Source organism: Ascochyta rabiei, chromosome 1 (assembly GCF_004011695.2).
Source record: "Ascochyta rabiei chromosome 1, complete sequence".
In the NCBI taxonomy this organism is placed as follows: Eukaryota; Fungi; Ascomycota; class Dothideomycetes; order Pleosporales; family Didymellaceae; genus Ascochyta; species Ascochyta rabiei.
In genome coordinates this window covers 3100794-3119260 of record NC_082405.1, presented here as the reverse complement: position 1 = coordinate 3119260, position 18467 = coordinate 3100794, and the positions used below count along the sequence as shown (strand labels likewise).

The window sequence follows — 18467 nt, the reverse complement described above, 5'->3', positions numbered from 1 at the left end:
GGTGCTGGTGCTGGTGCTGGTGCTGGTGCTGGCCAATGCTGGGCTAAGAAGGAATGGGAGGGCGCGCCGTTGCTTCTGTCGTGTAGACCGTGATACCCCACCATACTAGAACTTTGTTTGTTCGCGCACAGTTGCTTTTGTAGACGGAATCCGTAGTGACGTCTCTCGTGTCGCATATATGAACAGCGGGCATGTGACAATGTGACAAGCCACGACTCAGACTCTGGAGCTAGCAGCGGCGCTACGCGTGAACCATTGGCTAGGACCCTGCGACAGCTCCATCCTCGTTCCCCAGCATTCCCAGCAGCTCCCTTCGTAGAGCCAGATGTCCCTGTCTCTGCAAACGAACACTTTCGTTTTCCCATGATGCCCAAATCGAAAAGACCGCCAACGACCGGTTATGCTCGAATAGCGCAAGCGGAGGAGGAAGAGGACTCGGACGCTGCATCCGAGGACGGGTTCCATCAGAACCCGCTGTCGAATGCGCAATATGCCCCCATTCAGCCCTCACGAGACTCGCGCATGCGCATGCCCGGCGACTCGGCCCCTGGATCGCCCAACGCACGACGAACCTCGACCAGCCGGAGACACCGGGCCAATTCAGGCGTCGACATCAAAGCTATAAACGCGCGATTCGAGCGCTGGGCAGACGAGATTGCACAAAAGTTCAAGTTCAAGAAGCAGAAAGAGGGTCCAGATGACGAGCAGCTTGAGATTCATCACTCGGTCTTCCAGGCGCCAGATGGGGTGCGGCCCGCGACGGCAGAGTCGCTCACGTTCGACTACGATGCGGCTGGCGCCTCAGAGCGCATGACCAAGATGCAGTTCGACGACATCGTAGCAAGTGTTCGAACAGCAATCGAGCTGGACGTCCACCCAAAGTTGATCACACAAGGCAGCTCGGGTAGCTACTTCGCGCGCAACACACAGGGCAAGGTTGTGGGTGTCTTCAAACCCAAGGACGAGGAGCCATACGCGTCGCGCAACCCAAAATGGACAAAATGGATACATCGCAATCTATTTCCGTTCTTCTTTGGGCGCGCCTGCCTCATCCCGAACCTCAGCTACATCTCAGAAGCCGCCGCATACGTCCTCGATACACAACTCCGCACGCACATCGTACCCTACACTGACATCGTCGATCTCTCTTCCAAGTCTTTTTACTACGATTTTTGGGAGAGACGCGCCTTCTACAGAAAGGGGAAGCACTTCCCAGAGAAGCCTGGTAGCTTCCAAGTCTTCCTGAAGGGCTTCAAAGATGCGAACATCTTCCTGAAAGAGAATCCCTGGCCAGATCAGCATACCTCGAGCATGAACGCTGCTGCTCGTAAAAAGAAAAGAAGGTGGGCAGAGGACTGCAGACCGAGTGGACCGTTGTCCGACAACGAGGACGATGAGGAGGGACCGGGTACGCCTGGTCCACAGCGGCGACGAAGATTATGGACACCGGCATTACAGCAATCTTTCAGAGAACAACTGGAGAAGTTGGTCATTCTCGATTACATCATGCGGAACACAGACAGAGGACTGGACAACTGGATGATCAAGATCGACGAGAAGACACAAGAAGCTACGATGGTTGCTGAGCCGCCAAAACTGAACGACGAGGAAGACGGCGAAAGCGCGCCAAGCCAGTACTCCCGGCAGTCCATGTCAGAGCTGGACCCATATGGGCGTAGGGAGCCTATGAGGGCGTCAAGTCGTTCTAATACACCCATGCAAAACGGGCCTACTCAAGGCGTCACGATCGGTGCTATCGACAACAGCCTGTCCTGGCCTTGGAAGCACCCTGATGCAGTAAGTAGTCCTGCATGCGACTCTATACCCACGATGCTAATCTCGCGACAGTGGCGAAGCTATCCCTTCGGTTGGCTCTTCTTGCCCGTTTCCTTAATCGGACAACCCTTCTCCGAAGCCACTCGCCGGCATTTCCTACCGCTCCTCACGTCGAAGAAATGGTGGAGTGACACACAAACGGCGCTTAGGAAGTGCTTCTCTCAAGATGCAGACTTCAAGGAGCGCATGTACGCAAAACAGATTGCGGTCATGAAGGGACAGGCATGGAACGTTGTAGAGACACTCAAAACACCTGATCACGGCCCACTGGAGCTGACAAGACGAGCCCGTGTGTGCGTCTGGGATGATATTGTCGAGATACCCATCGCAGTCCCTTTGCGTGCGCCTTCAGCTGAAATGCGGCGGAAACAACAGCCTAGCCGGCATAAGATGTTAGACGATGAACACGAAGAGATGGACATCACAGCTCTGCAGACGCCACCCCAGAAACCACAACCCGACCTTCTCATGAATTCTCCGCCTCTCGATTCCACACACGAGAACCGCTTCAATCTCACCCGCGATTCTTCATCGTTGGACGCTCGACGTGCTGATCGCCCACTAAACAGAGATGGCCCACAATCCCCAGCAACTGTGAATGACCTGCCCTGGCCTAGTCGAAAGCTGCCAAAATCTAATGGAAGACCCGCTCATCGCTCGCGTATGAGCTATGACATGCCCCGACACGACAGCGGCAGGCGACAGAGAAGATTTTCTCTCAACCTCCGTAGAGATGATTATGACGAGGACGAAGGTGATTTGGGTTACGCGGCAAACGAGGACATGGAGGGCAACCGTAAAAAGGTCATCGTGGAGAGGCTTGAGATGGTCAAGGGCAGGAACCCAGTATTCACATGGTGTTGAGGAACATTGCAGCAACAATGATTTCACGAGCAAAGGGAGGCACTTCGCATAGCGGGCGTTGGATTAGGCGTTTTGCATGAAGGCGTCGGTTGGTGCAACCTTGTAGCAACATCATACAATTGTTGTAGTAACACATAGACTCCGAGGTGGCGCACAGCTTCTACCTAAAGAAGTCTTGGATACTCTTGCGGTCTTCAAACCAGAGTCGGTTTCAAAAAATAAATAAAAAATATACGGAAGCTTTTGACGAAATGGGGTCTTGGTGCCACGCGTGGGCGATTTCGTAGAGAGTGGTTGCAAACATGAGTGCGTCATCTGATCTCGCAGGCAGCAGACGCTTGGGCCGTGTAGCTACCGTGTCCGTGCGCGCAACGACCAGAGTCGCGCAACAACCAAATTATCACAACTACACTATACTTTAACATGTTATAACTTAACAACTATAGCAGCTATTAACAAAGCGCTTACAGTAATTAATGTGCTAAAACTAGGTAAAAAAGTTGTGTATCAGCATTTTGCTACTAGGTTCAGCGTTAACTGCATAACTCTAGCTTAGAGACATAAGCACGTTTAGGACTCCTAGGAGACTAAGGATATTAACTAGCAACATTTAACGCTATAATAGGAGATAGAGCTTATAAAGTATATAGAGTTACTTAGTACTTATTACTTACTACCTACTAGAGAGATAATCTAGAATTTTGCGTTGCTAGTAGCTTAAAATCTAGTTAGTAAGAGCTAGGTTACCTGCTTTATTAATAAGTACTCTATCTATCTTATCTTATATTACTTTACTAGAATAGATTAACTATATTATAATGCTAATTCCTATAATAAATATACGCTCTACTTTAACCTACTATAGCACAAAATCTCTAAATACTCTATTAAGGGTTACTACATATATAATATAGATAAGAAGGGCTTTATAATTAGTATTATAGGTAGAATAAAACATATGTTTAGTAAGCATATGTAGATAAAGAAAGAGATTAAAGCATCTATCTAGGATAGTAACTAAGCTTAGTAGATGCTTATAGCGTGTGTGTGTAGTAATAGAACAGTACTACTACTAGGCATTATCTATAAGTTAGCTAACACTAGTATTAAATTAGACTAGGTAGCTAAAATTAAGCTAGGAAAACACTCTATAATAGTTATATTATCTTTCTTAGGGTAGACAAATAGGGATATAGGCCTTGCCTAGCTTAAGTAGGTGTTTAATTACTACACTAAGGAGAAAGTATAAAGAAAGTAGAGGCTTTTAATACTAGATAGCTACAGATTCTATATAATAATAGACTTTATTAAGTACTATAATAACTATAAGATCCTCCTAGCTATTCTTCCCTCTTACTTAACCTAAACGCTCTAGCTACTTAATATAGTACTGTTTAAGCCTCTATTAACAGCATACTTAAAAGTAGTTATAACACACATCTATAAGGCTTAAAATAACGCACCTATTACTAGAGTAGACTTCTTCTACCTATTCTGGCTAGCGTAGATGTGTAGCTTTACTAAAAAGCTAATACTTAAGTCCTTTAAGGTAATAGGTATCTATCTACTTAATCCTAACATTATCCTCTACTACTTTGTTAAAACACTAGAGAGCTTAGATTTAGATAGGTCCTTATTATCTGTTTATAGCAACAAGGATTAGCTTAAAATAGAGACGTTGTTGCAGCATGTAGTTAAAAACTAGAGTAAGAGTAACATTAAAAAGATAAGACAATTAATCTACTATATCTTAGTTAAAACCTTACTCCTCTAGTATAAGATAGGTAGCCTTAAAAAGACTCTAAAGACGTAGAAGAAGCATAAAAAGAAGAGTAAAACCTTAGACTTGCAGCAACAGTAGAAGTACTATAGTAGTGCAGTGTTCTAGTTACCTAGAAAGGTTAATAAAGCATGCTTCTGTAAGTAAGTTAGACAATATAAGAAGAAGGAGGAGAGGCTTAGAAAAGCTACTAGTAAGGAAGTAGCAGCTGCTAAGAAGCTAGTTAAGGAGAAGGAGAAGGAGGAGAGGCGTGTAGCGTAAGAGGCAGCTAAGGTAGTACATAAGAAGAAGAAGGCTAATACAGTAAATTAGAAGGCTAAACAGGAGGCTAAAAAGCAGCATTAATAATAAGAGCTTAATGCTGCAAAAGCTATATAATTACCTTAAAAGAGTAAAAAGAAAGCTTTATAAGCAACCTAGCTAAAAAAGTGTTAAAAACATAGTCCTAGGGATAATGTTAGTAGTTGTAGTCCCCTATTACTGTCCCTAGCTCCCCTACTTAAAACCACATCACGTAGCTGCAACGTTAAGTTACTAGCCAAATTTAAATAGTACATCTTTTTTGTAAGTAATTAATTAGTACTACACTACAAAATTATAAAATAATAGCTGTTGTGGGTGGCTCTATAGCCTTATCTAATTTTAAGCGTTAAGGTGGTTTTCAGTTGTTGCGCGACTCTGGTTGTTGCGCGCACAGACACGGTAGTGCCATCTTCAACAGAACGTGAAAGGTCGACACGCTGCAGCGGCACTTATCACACAAAGAGCGTGCCGTTTCCATCATGCATGTCTGATCAGCGCATACTCTGACATTCTGTTGGCCGATTCGCGACATGAAACAACCACGGACCTTGCTGCCAAATCCTCTACCTTCACTTGCACGGCCCCCGGATCTGAGTGGCGCGTGACCTGTACCTCAAATTGCGTCGACGCCAGGGATTCAACGCGGCAACGATCGATTCCGCAGGCTTTCAGCACTTCCAGCCATTCCAGTACAGTCTCCCTTGATCTTGAAGACATCTTTCAAGCATATCTCTTTTCCAGCAGCGAGCATACAAACCCTTGGCATCTCGATGTTAGATGCGCTGTACCAGCGAGCATCGAGGTATCGCAGAAAAGGCTGAGAATCTGTCAGCCGCCCTTCTTGAAGCCTGGGAGCGCTCTCTCACCTGTAACAACACGTCTGTTTGCACCTGTACACTATGAATCCCGCTCTCTTACTTGACCCCCGTGGGGCGCGCAAGAAAGGTAACCTTTCTTTCCCTTTCTACTTTCTCCCATCCATCTACACCCTCTCTTCCATTCTCCGACTTTCGAATATCATCAGCCATTATGAGTGCGGACGATATCGACTTTGACATGGGCGATGATCCGTCCTACGACGTACCTTCACACACAACTCCACTCGATGCCGCGGAGGAATGGTTATCTGCATCACCTGACACCGCCGATAGCTTCATGTTCCCTGCACCGCCTCTTCCGCTACCTGATACAACGTACCCTGATACCGAGCTAATGCCCCACTTTTCAGGCGAACAAGCTGCGCAACAAAACCAGACACCCTCAGCAACTCCTCGCTTTGATCCTACAGCACTTCTCAATCCCAAGTCAGCGCCCAAGCGGCCAGCATCATCCAACGGAGAAGAGGTTGAGCGTGGGCGGGCCGATCCCACCACTGCTGGCCAAGTATCGCTTGTGGAGCGCCTGCACAACGTCCAGGAGCGAACAGCCTCACCTGCGAAGCGCGTCAAGACTGCCGACGAGCAGGAGCGGAAGAAAGCCTCGTCGAACAGCTCTCACTTCAGTGGCAGCAGCGCTCTTGATTTGAACAAGAACGGACACACGCCTATACCTCCACCCCCACAGGTTGACCTTACGATGAGTATGTAGTCCGTTTCCTGTCCTTGGGTTGTACTGACCCCTCCCAGGCGACGATGATGAAGTCGAAGTTGTTCAGGATAATATGTCACAAATGATTTGCATCGGAAAAGTTGAGCAGGCATACATCATGATGCACACTGTGCCGTTTCCCGACACGAAGAAGTATATTGGCAACCACGGCGCGTTAGGTAGGATCAAGGTAGCTTTCAGGAGGGCTGGTCAGCGAACAAATCTCACGGTTCTTGTCACCGATGCTGCAGGCAAGGAATTCGGCAGAGTTGACAACAAGACTGCGCAAGCCATCGTTCCACTCATAGATTCTGCGAAGACCAGCGGCATGATGTGGATGGCTTGGACAGATCCACGGAAGCGGCAGAATAACGAACCAACCACGCCTGGAGCCTCACATCACGGGCTCATTGCCATGACTCTGCAGCTATACTGTCCGCGCAAGAACGCTCACGGAATTGGCAAGTACTTGAAGAACAAGAACGCGAAGTTGACAAGGCCGATGTGGGAGCTCAACAGGTACGACTACTTCAACCCACAGACCCAGGAGACCGCCGCGAGAGTTCCGCAACACCCGACCCTCGATCCCAACAGAGACTCGAACGCCCAAGCCTACGCTTCGAGCATGCCAACAAACAACTACGTCTTGCGCAGCGTCAATGAGATCCGCGAGGATGTTCAAAATGTTTTTGACACCGTTGTTGGCAGCTCTGAGGAGGTGCCAACGCGCGAACCCTCTTCACACATCAAAACCGAGCTTTACCCTCACCAGAAACAGGCTCTATATTTCATGTGGAGCAGGGAACAAGAACGAACTGGCGAAGAGTCAGACAGCTCTGACCCGCTTTGGAAGCCACGGTACCTTGACAATGGTCGCAAGAAGTTCATCCACGTCATAACAGGACAGGAGGTCGAGATAAAGCCCAAGTCTTGCCGTGGCGGTATATTGGCTGATGAGATGGGTCTGGGCAAGACGCTCAGCGTGCTCTCACTCGTTGCTGACGACGCATCCATCAAGGACGGCCGAGACTTTGCCGCGAAGAAGCCTCAACGGAACGCGGACCCAGAGGCTATACAGCCAATCATCAACAGCAGAGCTACGTTGCTCGTCTGTCCTCTCAGCACAATGACAAATTGGAAGGAGCAGATGAAAGACCATTTCCCCGCTGGCAGCGCACTCAAGTGGACGCGCTACCATGGCAGCGAGCGATTTGCTATGAGCCATCACGAGCTCGCGGACCACGATATAGTCGTCACGACCTATCACATCATAGCCAAAGATCTACTTGACAGGAAGCGCGCACTACCGTATATCAACTGGTTCCGTATCGTGCTGGACGAGGCTCACACTATTCGCAACCCTACGAGACAATCCAAAGTCACATGTGCGCTTCCAGGACAGCGACGATGGGCTGTCACGGGAACGCCGGTCCAGAACCGTCTTGAGGTACCATCAACTTGCCATACTATTGCAGCCAAATACTAATCATTTACATAGGATCTTGGTGCTCTGTTCAACTTCATCAACCTCACTCCATTCAACGACCCGTACGGCTTCAACCACTACATCCTCAGCCCTTTCAAAGCCGCCGATCCAGAAGTTGTGCCCAAATTACAGCTTCTAGTCAGCACAGTCACAATTCGCCGAACTAAAGAGATCATCAAGGATGAAGTACCGAAACGCAACGACATGATTGTGAGGTTGAAGTTTTCCGCGTCAGAGCAGCAGCTGCACGACTGGTTCGAGACAGATACACAGCGCAAAGTCAACGCCGTCACAGCAGGCGAAAAGATGGGTGGTCACTCATACGCACGCATTCTGACTGCCATTCTCAACCTTCGACTCATCTGCGCTCACGGTCGTGATCTGCTGAGCGAAGAGGCTTTGAAGACGACTGACGGCATGTCGTTCGACCAGCCGATGGAGATTGGCGACGAAGATGAAGATCTGCCGTCACTCACTCGGCAACAAGCGTACGAAATGCTCGACTTACTGTGCCAGACAAGCAGCGATACCTGTGCCTACTGCCAAAAGTCCATCGTCTTAGATGTTGACACCGAGGATGAGGACGAGGACGGCGAGCCCCCCAACCTGATCGGCCACATGACACCGTGCTACCACATCGTCTGCCCAAAACACACGAAGAAGCTGAGCGCAGACTATAGCGACAACAAGCTCGAGAACGGCATGGTTAAATGCCATTTTTGCGAGGACACAGTGAAGCCTGCGCTATTTGAACTCACACGTGATGAATACCAGGACTTTTGCGATGAGCGCGACAAGATGCGCAAGGACCCTAAGCTCTCGAAGAAGATCAACAGCTATGCCGGTCCACACACAAAGACTCAGGCGCTCCTCAACGATCTTGCTGAGTTCCATCAGTGGAGCCAGGATCATCCGGATGAGCGGCCGATCAAGAGGTAAGTCTATATCCTAATCACATTATGACAATACTAAACAACACCCCCTCCAGCGTTGTATTCTCCAGCTGGACGACCCACCTCGACCTGATCGAAATCGCGCTTAAGAACCACTCCCACAATTATGTCCGCCTTGACGGTCGCTTGTCCCGCGAGGCCCGCGACAAATCGATGCGCATCTTCCGCGAAGACCCTTCCATCCGCGTGATGCTCGTCTCCATCGGCGCCGGCGGTCTCGGTCTCAACCTCACCACCGCCAACAAGGTGTTCATGATGGAGCCCCAGTTCAACCCTGCTGCTGAGGCGCAGGCCGTTGATCGCGTGCACCGCTTGGGTCAAGATAGGGAGGTTACGATCAAGAGGTTCATCATGGAGAAAAGCTTCGAGGAGAAGATGTTGGTGCTGCAGGAGAAGAAGAAAGCACTTGCAGATTTGACGATGGCGAGGGAAAGGAAGAGCAAGGGCGAGGCTACCAAGCAGAGACTGGAGGAGTTGAGGAGTTTGTTCAGATGAGCGAAGACTGGGATGACGTCGTTCAATTTGAGTGTCTACACGATGCTGGATGGGTGTATACGAGCGTCTTGGATCATCGTGGGAGGTGAAAATCTACTTGGGAGCGGGGGTTCTCTGGCGCGATCAAGCGTCCGCGGCATCCAACCGTTGGCGTGGCGTATCTGGAGCGATGTCTCAGTCTCCTCTCTCAGCATTCATAGACTCGGTGATGGAGTCAGCATCACTTGACGACACATGCATTCACAATACAACACCACGCATACTCTCCAAGCCCGCACCACCCCACATGGCCGTCTTCGCCCCCGCTTCCCTTTCCTGCCCGATCAACTCTCCTCCCCAGCCTCAGAGCACATCACATGAACACCCCAGCCCAGCCCAGCCCCGCAGCCCAGCCTCCAGCCACGACGATCGGCGCGCGCGGCTGCCGAGAATCCCAAACGTGCGGCTGAGGCCGTGCATCCAAAGTGTGGGGAGCGCTAAGCACAGGTGGAATGTGGCGGGAGTGTGGTATAAGAGCCTCACCACCCCGTGCGATGCATATAGGAACCACGACCGCCCAGACACGGCAGCTGACCCCAACCCCATCAGGACACAGCTCTGCCCACCGTGCCAAGCATGCCAAAAAGGGTCGCAATGCTCACTTGGATCGTGATTCGTGAGTCGTGAGTCGTGAGGCCAGAGCGGTACTTATTGCCAATAATGCCAAGCCAGAGGTAGACGTTCTGCCACACGCCGAATCCTGTCGACCTGACAAACCCAACGTTCTCAGCTCACGTCAAGGGGCTGGTGGATGCGATGTATGTATACTTCGATAGCGGAAAGATGTCTAGTAACCAATAATCAGTTTGTACAACTACGTGTATACCTACCTACCTTTATAGAGCTATAACACTCCTAAAAAAAGAGCCTTTATATGAATACTAAGAAATGTGGAAGAAGACTGGTAGTGTTATATCTAAGTATAATTCTTACTAAGAGAGTAGAGGGAAAGTATAAAACATCTCCTACCTATAATATTACAATACTCTATATACCTTTATAAGGCTATAACACTCCTAGAGTCCTAAAAAAGAGCGTTTTTATAAAGATATACTTAGGTGGTGTGGGACAAGGCTAGGTGTTATCATCTAGTAAAAGTCTTGTAATTAAGAGAGTAGAGGGAGAGGAAAGTATAAGATATCTACTAATAATAAGTTTATACAACTACGCGCGTGCTTTAGATGAGCTATATAGACTACTCAAAAAAAAAGGTCTTTTCATAGAAACACTTAGGTGGTGTAGAAAAAGTCCGGGCGGTTGTCGCCCATGATCTCCAGCTCCTCTACGGACTTGTTGTGGATCCAGTGATCGCGCTTGCCCTCCTTGCGCAGCCTGTTCTCGCGCTTGAGCATAAAGTGCATGAAGACGGTTCCGCCGAACAGGAACAGGAACTGGTAGGCGAGCACGATGCCGTGGCCGGTCCAGTAGCGTGGCTTCTCCTTGGCCGAGTAGATGTTGGAGGAGACGACGCCGTTCATGTTGCCCCAGCCGACGACGACGCCGACCATGACGCCGCGCTTCAGCGAGCCCTCGACATTGTTGGAGGCCCACGTCAACGTGTTGGACACGGTCGGGTAGATGCCGACGGCGCCGAGGAAGGTACCCGCGTACTGGACGTGTACGTTGTCGGTGGCGAGAAGCATGGCGAAACCGAGGCAGCCGATGAGCGCAATGACCATGTTGCAGTAGCCGCGCCACTTTGTGCGGTCGGCGATGAAGCCGGTGACCACGGTCATGGCAGCAGCCACCGCGTACGGAGGAACCGACATGAGCTGGGCCTTGGTGCCGGTGTAGCCCATGCCAAGGAGAATGGTGGGGAGGAAGAGCGAGAAGCAGTACAGGGGGCAAAGGCAGCCCATGTAGATGACGGCGTAGCCCCAGGTCTTCCAGTCGGTGAGTGCGGCGTAGACGTGGCGGCGGTCGATGTGGCCGATGGTGGCACGGGACTGGCCATCAGCACGGAGGCGACGGAGTGCGCGGAGCTTCTCGTCGGCGGTGAGGAAAGAGGCGGTGTCTGGGAAGTTGAAGGTCATCCACCAACAGACGAAGCCAACGACCACAGTCATGAGGCCCTCGATGATGAAGATCCAGCGCCATCCCGCGTAGCCGCCGACACCGTTCATGCCGGAGATGGCCGCAGCGAGCAGACCACCAAAGGAACCAGCGAGAGCAGCAGCTGAAAAGAACATGGCGGCACGGAGACCGAGCTCCTGACGCTTGTACCAGCAACTCAAATAGTAATTCACGCCCGCTACGGATGGATCAGCACGGCGGCCCGTCGAAGAGAGGGTTGAGCTTACGGAAAAGGCCAGCCTCGGCGATGCCGAGGAACCAGCGGCAGGCGAGGAGGCCAGCCTTGTTGTGAACGACACCCATGAGGGTCATGATGATGCCCCAGGCGAGGATGATGGAGGTGAAGAAGACACGGGGGGACCACTTCTTGATCAGGATGTTGGTCAGGGGCTCGAAACCAGCGTAGGAGATGAAAAAGATGGTGAGGGCGTTGTTGTAGTCGCGGCCGCCCATGTGCAGGTCCGGCTCCATCTTGGCCACACGAGCGTTACCGATGTTTGTGCGGTCCAAGAAGCTGGAAGCGTGAGCAAGCGCTCTATTCGACGATGCTGAATGGGCTCACTTACGAGAGGAGGTAGAGCAGCGAGAGCCATGGGATCAGCCAACAGTCCATCTTCCAGACGAGCGCCTTGTCCTGGGCGGAGTCAGCAAGGGGCTATCCGTGAAGGGTGCAGGGAGCAAGGTACAAGACGGGCGCGCTCCTCGTCGCTCTTGCCAACATCTGGGTCGGGCAGATCGTCGTATTCACCGACGCCGCTGGAGCTGACATCTGAGTTGTCGGCGTAGACGGCGGCCGACTTTTCGTTGTCAGCGGGCAGGGTGGTGTGGGGGTCAGCGACGTCCAGGCCTGTGGCCGTGCTCTTCTCAGCAACCATGATGGCGAATGGTGTGGGAGCGATACGGGGGTGTTGCAGTGCAGCACGGGAGAAGGGGCGGCGGCGGCGGTCTCTTTATGTACTCGCAGTGCTCACGCAGCGCGTCAAACACGGTGCAGGACCAGCGCTCTGGGCAAGGGTGCGTGTGTGCTAGCGCATCCACGGGTCGCGGGTCCCCATGGGGGCGGTTGGGCGAGAGGCGGATCCTGCTTGGCCCGTTTACAGGAAAGGAAGCGTCTGAGCGTGGCGGAGTGAGATTGCGAGAGCATCTGGCTCCGGGCCATTGGATGCAGGACAAAGCCGTTGCACGAGAGTGCCAGGCTGGGCAGTAGACACGACGAGACTGTGTGGTCTCCCGTCCAGCCAGCAGGCACAGGCACAGGCACAGACACAGGCACAGACACAGGCACAGCGCACTGTCTGTTGGTAGAAGCTCTGCTTCAGCCTCCAGTCCCCCAGGCAGGAGTGCGTACCGGTGCCTCGACGGGGGATTACCAACACCAGACGCACTATCAAGGCAGCCACGACGGCGCCAGTGGCCGGGCCAAGAGCATGCATCTGGTAAGTGTTGGATGGAAGTGGTGCTCGAACCCTGGGAGCGGCGCTGTGGTCGAGGCTGGGCGCTCTGCACGTCGCGCCTCTCCAGCCAGCCAAGACCTTGGCACGACGCTCCCCCAGGCCGAAGCAGCACGCAGACGCGGGCGAGGGCTGCGGGCAGGCGAGGGTGCGTCCATGCATCAATGCCTCTTCAGCCGGCAGGGAATCGAAGCTTTGCCGGTGCGCCTCTGACCGTCGCACCGAACGCCCGCGCCTGTGCGACGTGTGCCAACGCTCATGTCGCCACCTGGCCATCGAACGTCCAAGTCCAACGTCTTCCTCCCCGCATTTTGCGAGTGCGGAGCGTGGATCCCCTCTAGCCTGGCCCACAGTGGGGTGGTGAACGGTGCTCCCCACGCCCCGCATTCGCGTTTGGCGCGACCGTGCACGATTTCCCCAGACAGCGCTAGGTGCCCACGACGTCTGCCAGTGCGCAGTCATCAGCCGCCTAATCTAACGCCTACCAGATCCACCGTTGCACACTGGCTCGACGCCCGCGGCAGCGGCTTACGGGAAAAGCCACTGCTGACGGACGCCCAGTGCACCCCCCGGCTGGCAGCATCGTCGGATCAAAGGAGCCTGGCCGCGCTGCGATTCGCCCGCAAACCGGCCATGGCGCCTATGCCAGCGGGACAAAGGGTGCGCTGATCCGCCGCTTTCTCAACCATGTCGCCTGTCTGCGTTGACACGCCTGCAATTACCCACCCCGGCACCCATCCTTGCACTGCCAACGCCTGCTATCTGCGAGGCCCCGGGGTACCTGCTTGCTGCAGCAAACACCACAGCGACTGCACAGTACACGCACGCTGAGCAGGCCTGGACTCACCGTGCGCTATCAGTGCGACCGCAATCAAGTGCACCCGCCCACCCTGGCTTCCGGATTCCTTGCATCACTTTCGACCTGTGAAGGGTGCCAAGCTATCCACACGTGGCTGCCCGCCGGGCTTGGCATGCAGCTTACCACCGACAGCGCATTCTCACTCGCCTGGCCTTGCGTACACGTAGCTGGTTGACCACCATCCAAGACCTCCACCTCTTGTCCGTCTATTCCCCAACCCGCCGCCGACTCCAGTGCACCAGCCGATCTGCCATGGGCCGGTGACATGCCAGTCCGCCATCTCGCGCGGCTCTCTGCTCCGCACGATGCACGCCATCGTGACGGCGTGACTGTGCTAGCATTTCCGGGCACAACGACGTTCCACTCGGCCGGTCGACCGAGCGCCTTGTGACCATTTCCAGCTGTCTGGACCCGTTAGAACGTGTCTTATCGACCACGCACGCAGCTAACTACCGCATACCTTGGTGAACATTGCCTGTTCTAGGCTCCTCTGGGAAGGACCCTAGTCATCTTAACAGAAGGAGGCTGTATAACGGACTTTACAGAAACAAAAAATGTAACCATTCCTCAGGAGAATGAGACTGTGTCTCTTCCAACTTGCTTCTAGAGGCACTGAGCCTACAAAAGGCCGTGCAAACAGCCTCCAAGCCCCAGTTTCCACATTCGTGATGGAGTGGGGCGGCAGAAAGTGCTGACATGGCCTTGCTAGCCAATCAGCCACCCTTCACCGCTTCCCAAAGCAGCCTAAGACAGGCAATATTCACAAATGTACGCGGGACTACTACTACTACGACTACTACGACTACTAATACTACTACTACTACGCCGCGCTGCTGCTAGATTACTCCGCATCGCTTCTGGCCCAGCTCCCTGCCCCCCCCCCCCCATGCTGGCTGGACGCAGACAAACCACACAAGCGAAATGAAACTCGTGGACTGGCCTACCCTTCTCGTCGCTTTACAGCCCCTGCACAATCCCTGCAAACCTATGCGTCCACGCTACCCTCGCGCCGCCCGACCATGACCATGACAGATTCCGATGCAGACACTCATCCGCGTGCACTGCGCTCGGGGCTAAATGGGTCTGGCTGTGCGTTTTGGTTTCGTGGAGATGAGGGGGGGAGGGGTTTCGTGCTGGAAGGGAGGGAGTAAAGCGGGGACGTGTTGGATGCAGGGGCATGCGCATGGGGACGAGATGCCTTTTTTTTTTTTTTGCCAACAAGGTACGGTAAGGCCTCTGTCGATTATCGTTTGTGTGTCTTTTTTGAATGCATGATGGGGGAATTTTTTTTCTTATCTATTCTTGTATGCTGTTGAGGAACAGTGGCGTATATATTGCTGAGAACAGGGGCCTACATGCTGGAGAACAGGGCCTGCATGCTGCTAAAACCAGTGCCCTATAGACTGCTGGCAATGTCTACACACAAACATCCATTCGCGCCACGCTGGGGTCGTGGTCGGAGACTTGCTCGTCGTACGAAACCCACGTGGTGAGGTGGACGTGCTCGTACTTTGCCTTGCTGACCAGGCTGGGCGAGATGAACATGTGGTCCAGCTGCTGCGCGTTCATGTCGAACAGGTACGTGTAGCGCTCCACCTTATCGATGCCGCTTACCGCGTCCATGTCCTCGAGCCCGGAGATCTGCATGTACTGCTTCATGGGCTCAACAAATGTGAACTCGTTGAAGTCGCCGGCCGTGATGATGCGGGCGTTCTTGTCCTTGCTAAGGATTTCCTGTGCGTCGTATTAGCCGCTGTGCTTCGTATTCCGTGTTTCATCGCGAAGGATGGTCCGTTCGTGCGAAGGGTGGCGTTCTGCACTACCCGCGGTCTAACAGACTGCGTCAAGCAGCCTGCAGCCTCCCCGCAAAGTACGGGCTTGGAATGTCTTGGTGGCATCTTGTGGGACTTACCTTGACAAAGTTTGCCGTCAGCGTAGCCTGCTCCAGCCTGTCTTCAACGCCTCCGTTCACAGGCGGGCGGGCGTCACCCATAATGCTGCTGCTTCCGCCCTTCGATCCAAAGTGGACGTTGATGGTGAAGAAATTACCCGCGCTCTTTCCCTTCTTGCCAATGACCTCCCACTGCGCAACCAGAGGCTTGCGGCTGGCTGTCCATGCCTCGCTCGCAGGCTCAATACGACCCGGGTTAAAGCTAAGAGCTGGGCCGCTCACGACCTCAGTCTTGTCGAGCGAGCTACCGGGGTTGGGCTTGTAAAGACGAACAACCGAAGGCTTGTACAGATACGCGACACGGATGTTTCCACCAAGCTGACCTCCGTCTTTGTCGTCAACAGGCGCAATGTCGACGAAAGTGTAGTTCGGACCTCCGGCTGCGCTGATAGCCTTGGTAAGAGTACTCAGCGTAAGGTTGGCAGATACAACTACTGAGTGTTAGTACGGGGTCAAGGTGGAACGCAAAGGTACTGCCGGCCGCGCATTGCGGTGCAAATGGCGCGGCACAGCTTGTAGAGACTTACCTGCATCATTGGTGGCGCCGTTGTCGTCCTGGACTTCTTGGATGAAGACCACATCCGGGCTCCTCAAGTAGTCGACGATCTGCTCGGCAACGTGGGGAAGGTGCGACGAAGTTGGCGCCAGGTTCTCAACGTTGTATGCGCCAAAAGTGATACCACCGCAGTCGTTCTTGGACTCGAGTTTGGTGGGTTTGGGACTCAGAGGCTTCTTCGAGCCGGTGACCTTCAGAGCAGTGGATGGCAGGATGCGGTAGTAGCCGAAGGCATAGGTGACAATGCCAGTGATTTCCTCCAGACTGTCGCCCATACGCGTCTCGGTAGGGTTCTTGGTGCCATCGAGCGGCGAACCGACAATGATAGTCTCCGGGTTGGCATCCTTGTCAGTTGTGGTCAAACCGTCACGGTCGTTGGTTCCAGTGACCTTCCAGCTTCCAGCAACCCAGGTGTCGCCGTACTGGTTAGGCTTGGTGAGCGCCCTCGCTTTCTTGACAGTGACCAGCTCACCGGTCAAGCTCTCCCAGAAATCGAGTCCGTATTTCTTCGGCTCCAGCGTTGGGTTTGCAACACTGATCTGCGACTTGTTGTTGGGCACGGCAAACACGTCGCCGCCATCAAGGCTGCTGTACTGCTCTGTGGGTGGGTTGCCAGTATCCTTGCCAATGACGAGTGGTGACACCTTGTTGCCCTTGCTGACGACCTTCTCCAGGACTGGATTCGATACCTCCGTCAAGTAGATGTAATCTTTGTTGCTGCGGTATTCGAGCACCTTTCCACCAATGGTGATGGCATCGCCAACAGTCAAGTTGGCGCCAAACGTGCGACCGAAGACGTAGACCGAATCCGAAGTGCGCTCGTCACGGTCAGGCGTTGTGGAACGGATCCAAAGACCATCGGGGCCCTTTGCAGTGATGACACCGGTCACGTTCGACACAGTCTGGTCCTTCAAAGGCGACAGGAACTTGTTGCCGTTGATCTCAGCAATGGTGGTCGCAGAAGAGACGGCAAGGGAGGCCGCAAGGGCGATCAGGCGCGTGAGAGGGGCCATTGTGTTGACACGCTTCGTCCACGAACGATTTGGTCGACAGCGAGCTGCCCCTGCTCTTATACGTAGCCGTCTCCGCGGTCTGCTCCCACGTGCCACAATAAAGTCCACTGCCCAGGAACCAGGATTGCTTCGAGCATCGCCATGTGAGCCATCACGCTTGACTTGTTCCTGGCATCTGCACCGCGCACCTAGCTCATTGCCTATGATAGCAGGAGAACATCCATCGTCAGAGTCGCGCGAAGCTGTTCGCTGCTTGGCATTAAGGCGGGCGACTACGCATGCAACGCCTGATAGGCTAGGAGGTGCCGAGGAGCCCACCCAATATAGAAGGTGGGCGTTGGCGGAAATTGGGCGGCGACTGCCGCTAGAGTGGCTGGTGGATGCTCCCTATCATCCATAGATATGGTCGAGATAACACACGTGGAGAGGAATAGAGATGCGATGTTCAGGGGAAAGTTGATGCAGGTTGTTGTTTGTGGGAGCAATGGATGGTCCACCAATGATCGCGGCGCACGTGCGACGAACACACTCCATTCGAAAATTCTGTTGTGCTTCCGTCTTGTGAGCCCATCACCATGAATCCTACGCTTCCCATTTCTCAGACTTGCTAAGATTGTATAGACTGAGTGGTATTGGCTTAGCTTCATCGCTGCATTGCATGACGCTTTGCGCTCACGGATGTTGTTACGACCGTGGACACGATGCTACAAGCCAGCAAAACGAAATGGCGTAAAGACCATACAGAATGTTATAAATGCGGTGTCAAGTATTGCTGGGGTCAGAACTTGCACAAGGAATGATAGGATCATATTTGGGATTCATGGTCTGAACAATGTCACGTGAAGCACGTGTCAGCATGTTTCTGCTGGATTAATCACCCTTGCCCTTGATTGTTCTCCACACCCTTTCGTCAGCAATACATGACAGATGCAAATGTCGTTGCAACAGGCATCGTTTTGCGGCTGAGAGCCTCTCTAGAGGACAGCGATATCTGGTATCAGAAGGCTAAGGATCCGTGTAGTCTTATCGAGTCACTCGGTCACCATGATAGAAGCCTTCATCATTCCGCACTTGACACTAGGATCTATGTTCGCTTCAAAGCTTCACTTCTCACCGATGTTCGAATTCTGGACCCGTATAGCTTCCAATCGGAATGCTTGTCAACCCATCCTATCGTGACGAAATCTTTGCAGACGATTCTTCTTTCCCCCGCAGCTGAGC

The 18467-nt window shown here is 52.8% G+C and overlaps 4 protein-coding genes across 4 annotated transcripts, besides 10 other annotated features; 2 read left to right on the top strand and 2 right to left on the bottom strand.

Moving 5' to 3' along the window:
• Window positions 1–32: part of a tandem repeat that runs on past the window's edge.
• Window positions 33–363: 331 nt separating this feature from the next.
• On the top strand, window positions 364–2700 carry EKO05_0000943 (1-phosphatidylinositol 4-kinase; the record flags this gene model as incomplete). Its single annotated transcript, XM_059635534.1, has 2 exons — window positions 364–1797; window positions 1849–2700. The coding sequence occupies 2 exons, from the start codon at window positions 364–366 to the stop codon at window positions 2698–2700; spliced, it is 2286 nt and encodes a 761-aa protein (XP_059491517.1).
• A 352-nt stretch (window positions 2701–3052) lies between these two features.
• Window positions 3053–3097: a mobile genetic element.
• Window positions 3066–5185: a mobile genetic element.
• Window positions 3353–3382: a tandem repeat.
• Window positions 3454–3518: a tandem repeat.
• A 497-nt stretch (window positions 5186–5682) lies between the features above and the next one.
• Window positions 5683–9304, top strand: EKO05_0000942 (1-phosphatidylinositol 4-kinase; the record flags this gene model as incomplete). The annotated part of the gene is made up of 5 exons (XM_059635533.1): window positions 5683–5728; window positions 6012–6362; window positions 6409–7817; window positions 7869–8791; window positions 8845–9304. 5 exons carry the CDS (start codon window positions 5683–5685, stop codon window positions 9302–9304), a joined length of 3189 nt encoding a protein of 1062 aa, XP_059491516.1.
• Window positions 9305–9665: 361 nt separating this feature from the next.
• Window positions 9666–9698: a tandem repeat.
• A 192-nt stretch (window positions 9699–9890) lies between these two features.
• Window positions 9891–10038: a dispersed repeat.
• A 534-nt stretch (window positions 10039–10572) lies between these two features.
• Window positions 10573–12291, bottom strand: EKO05_0000941 (uncharacterized protein; the record flags this gene model as incomplete). Its single annotated transcript, XM_038936699.1, has 4 exons — window positions 10573–11594; window positions 11644–11930; window positions 11983–12050; window positions 12103–12291. The coding sequence occupies 4 exons, from the start codon at window positions 12289–12291 to the stop codon at window positions 10573–10575; spliced, it is 1566 nt and encodes a 521-aa protein (XP_038803482.1).
• Window positions 10831–10861: a tandem repeat.
• A 367-nt stretch (window positions 12292–12658) lies between the features above and the next one.
• Window positions 12659–12708: a tandem repeat.
• A 1795-nt stretch (window positions 12709–14503) lies between these two features.
• Window positions 14504–14550: a tandem repeat.
• A 592-nt stretch (window positions 14551–15142) lies between these two features.
• Window positions 15143–17246, bottom strand: EKO05_0000940 (uncharacterized protein; the record flags this gene model as incomplete). The annotated part of the gene is made up of 3 exons (XM_038936938.1): window positions 15143–15460; window positions 15639–16108; window positions 16205–17246. 3 exons carry the CDS (start codon window positions 17244–17246, stop codon window positions 15143–15145), a joined length of 1830 nt encoding a protein of 609 aa, XP_038803481.1.
• Window positions 17247–18467: the final 1221 nt, after the last annotated feature.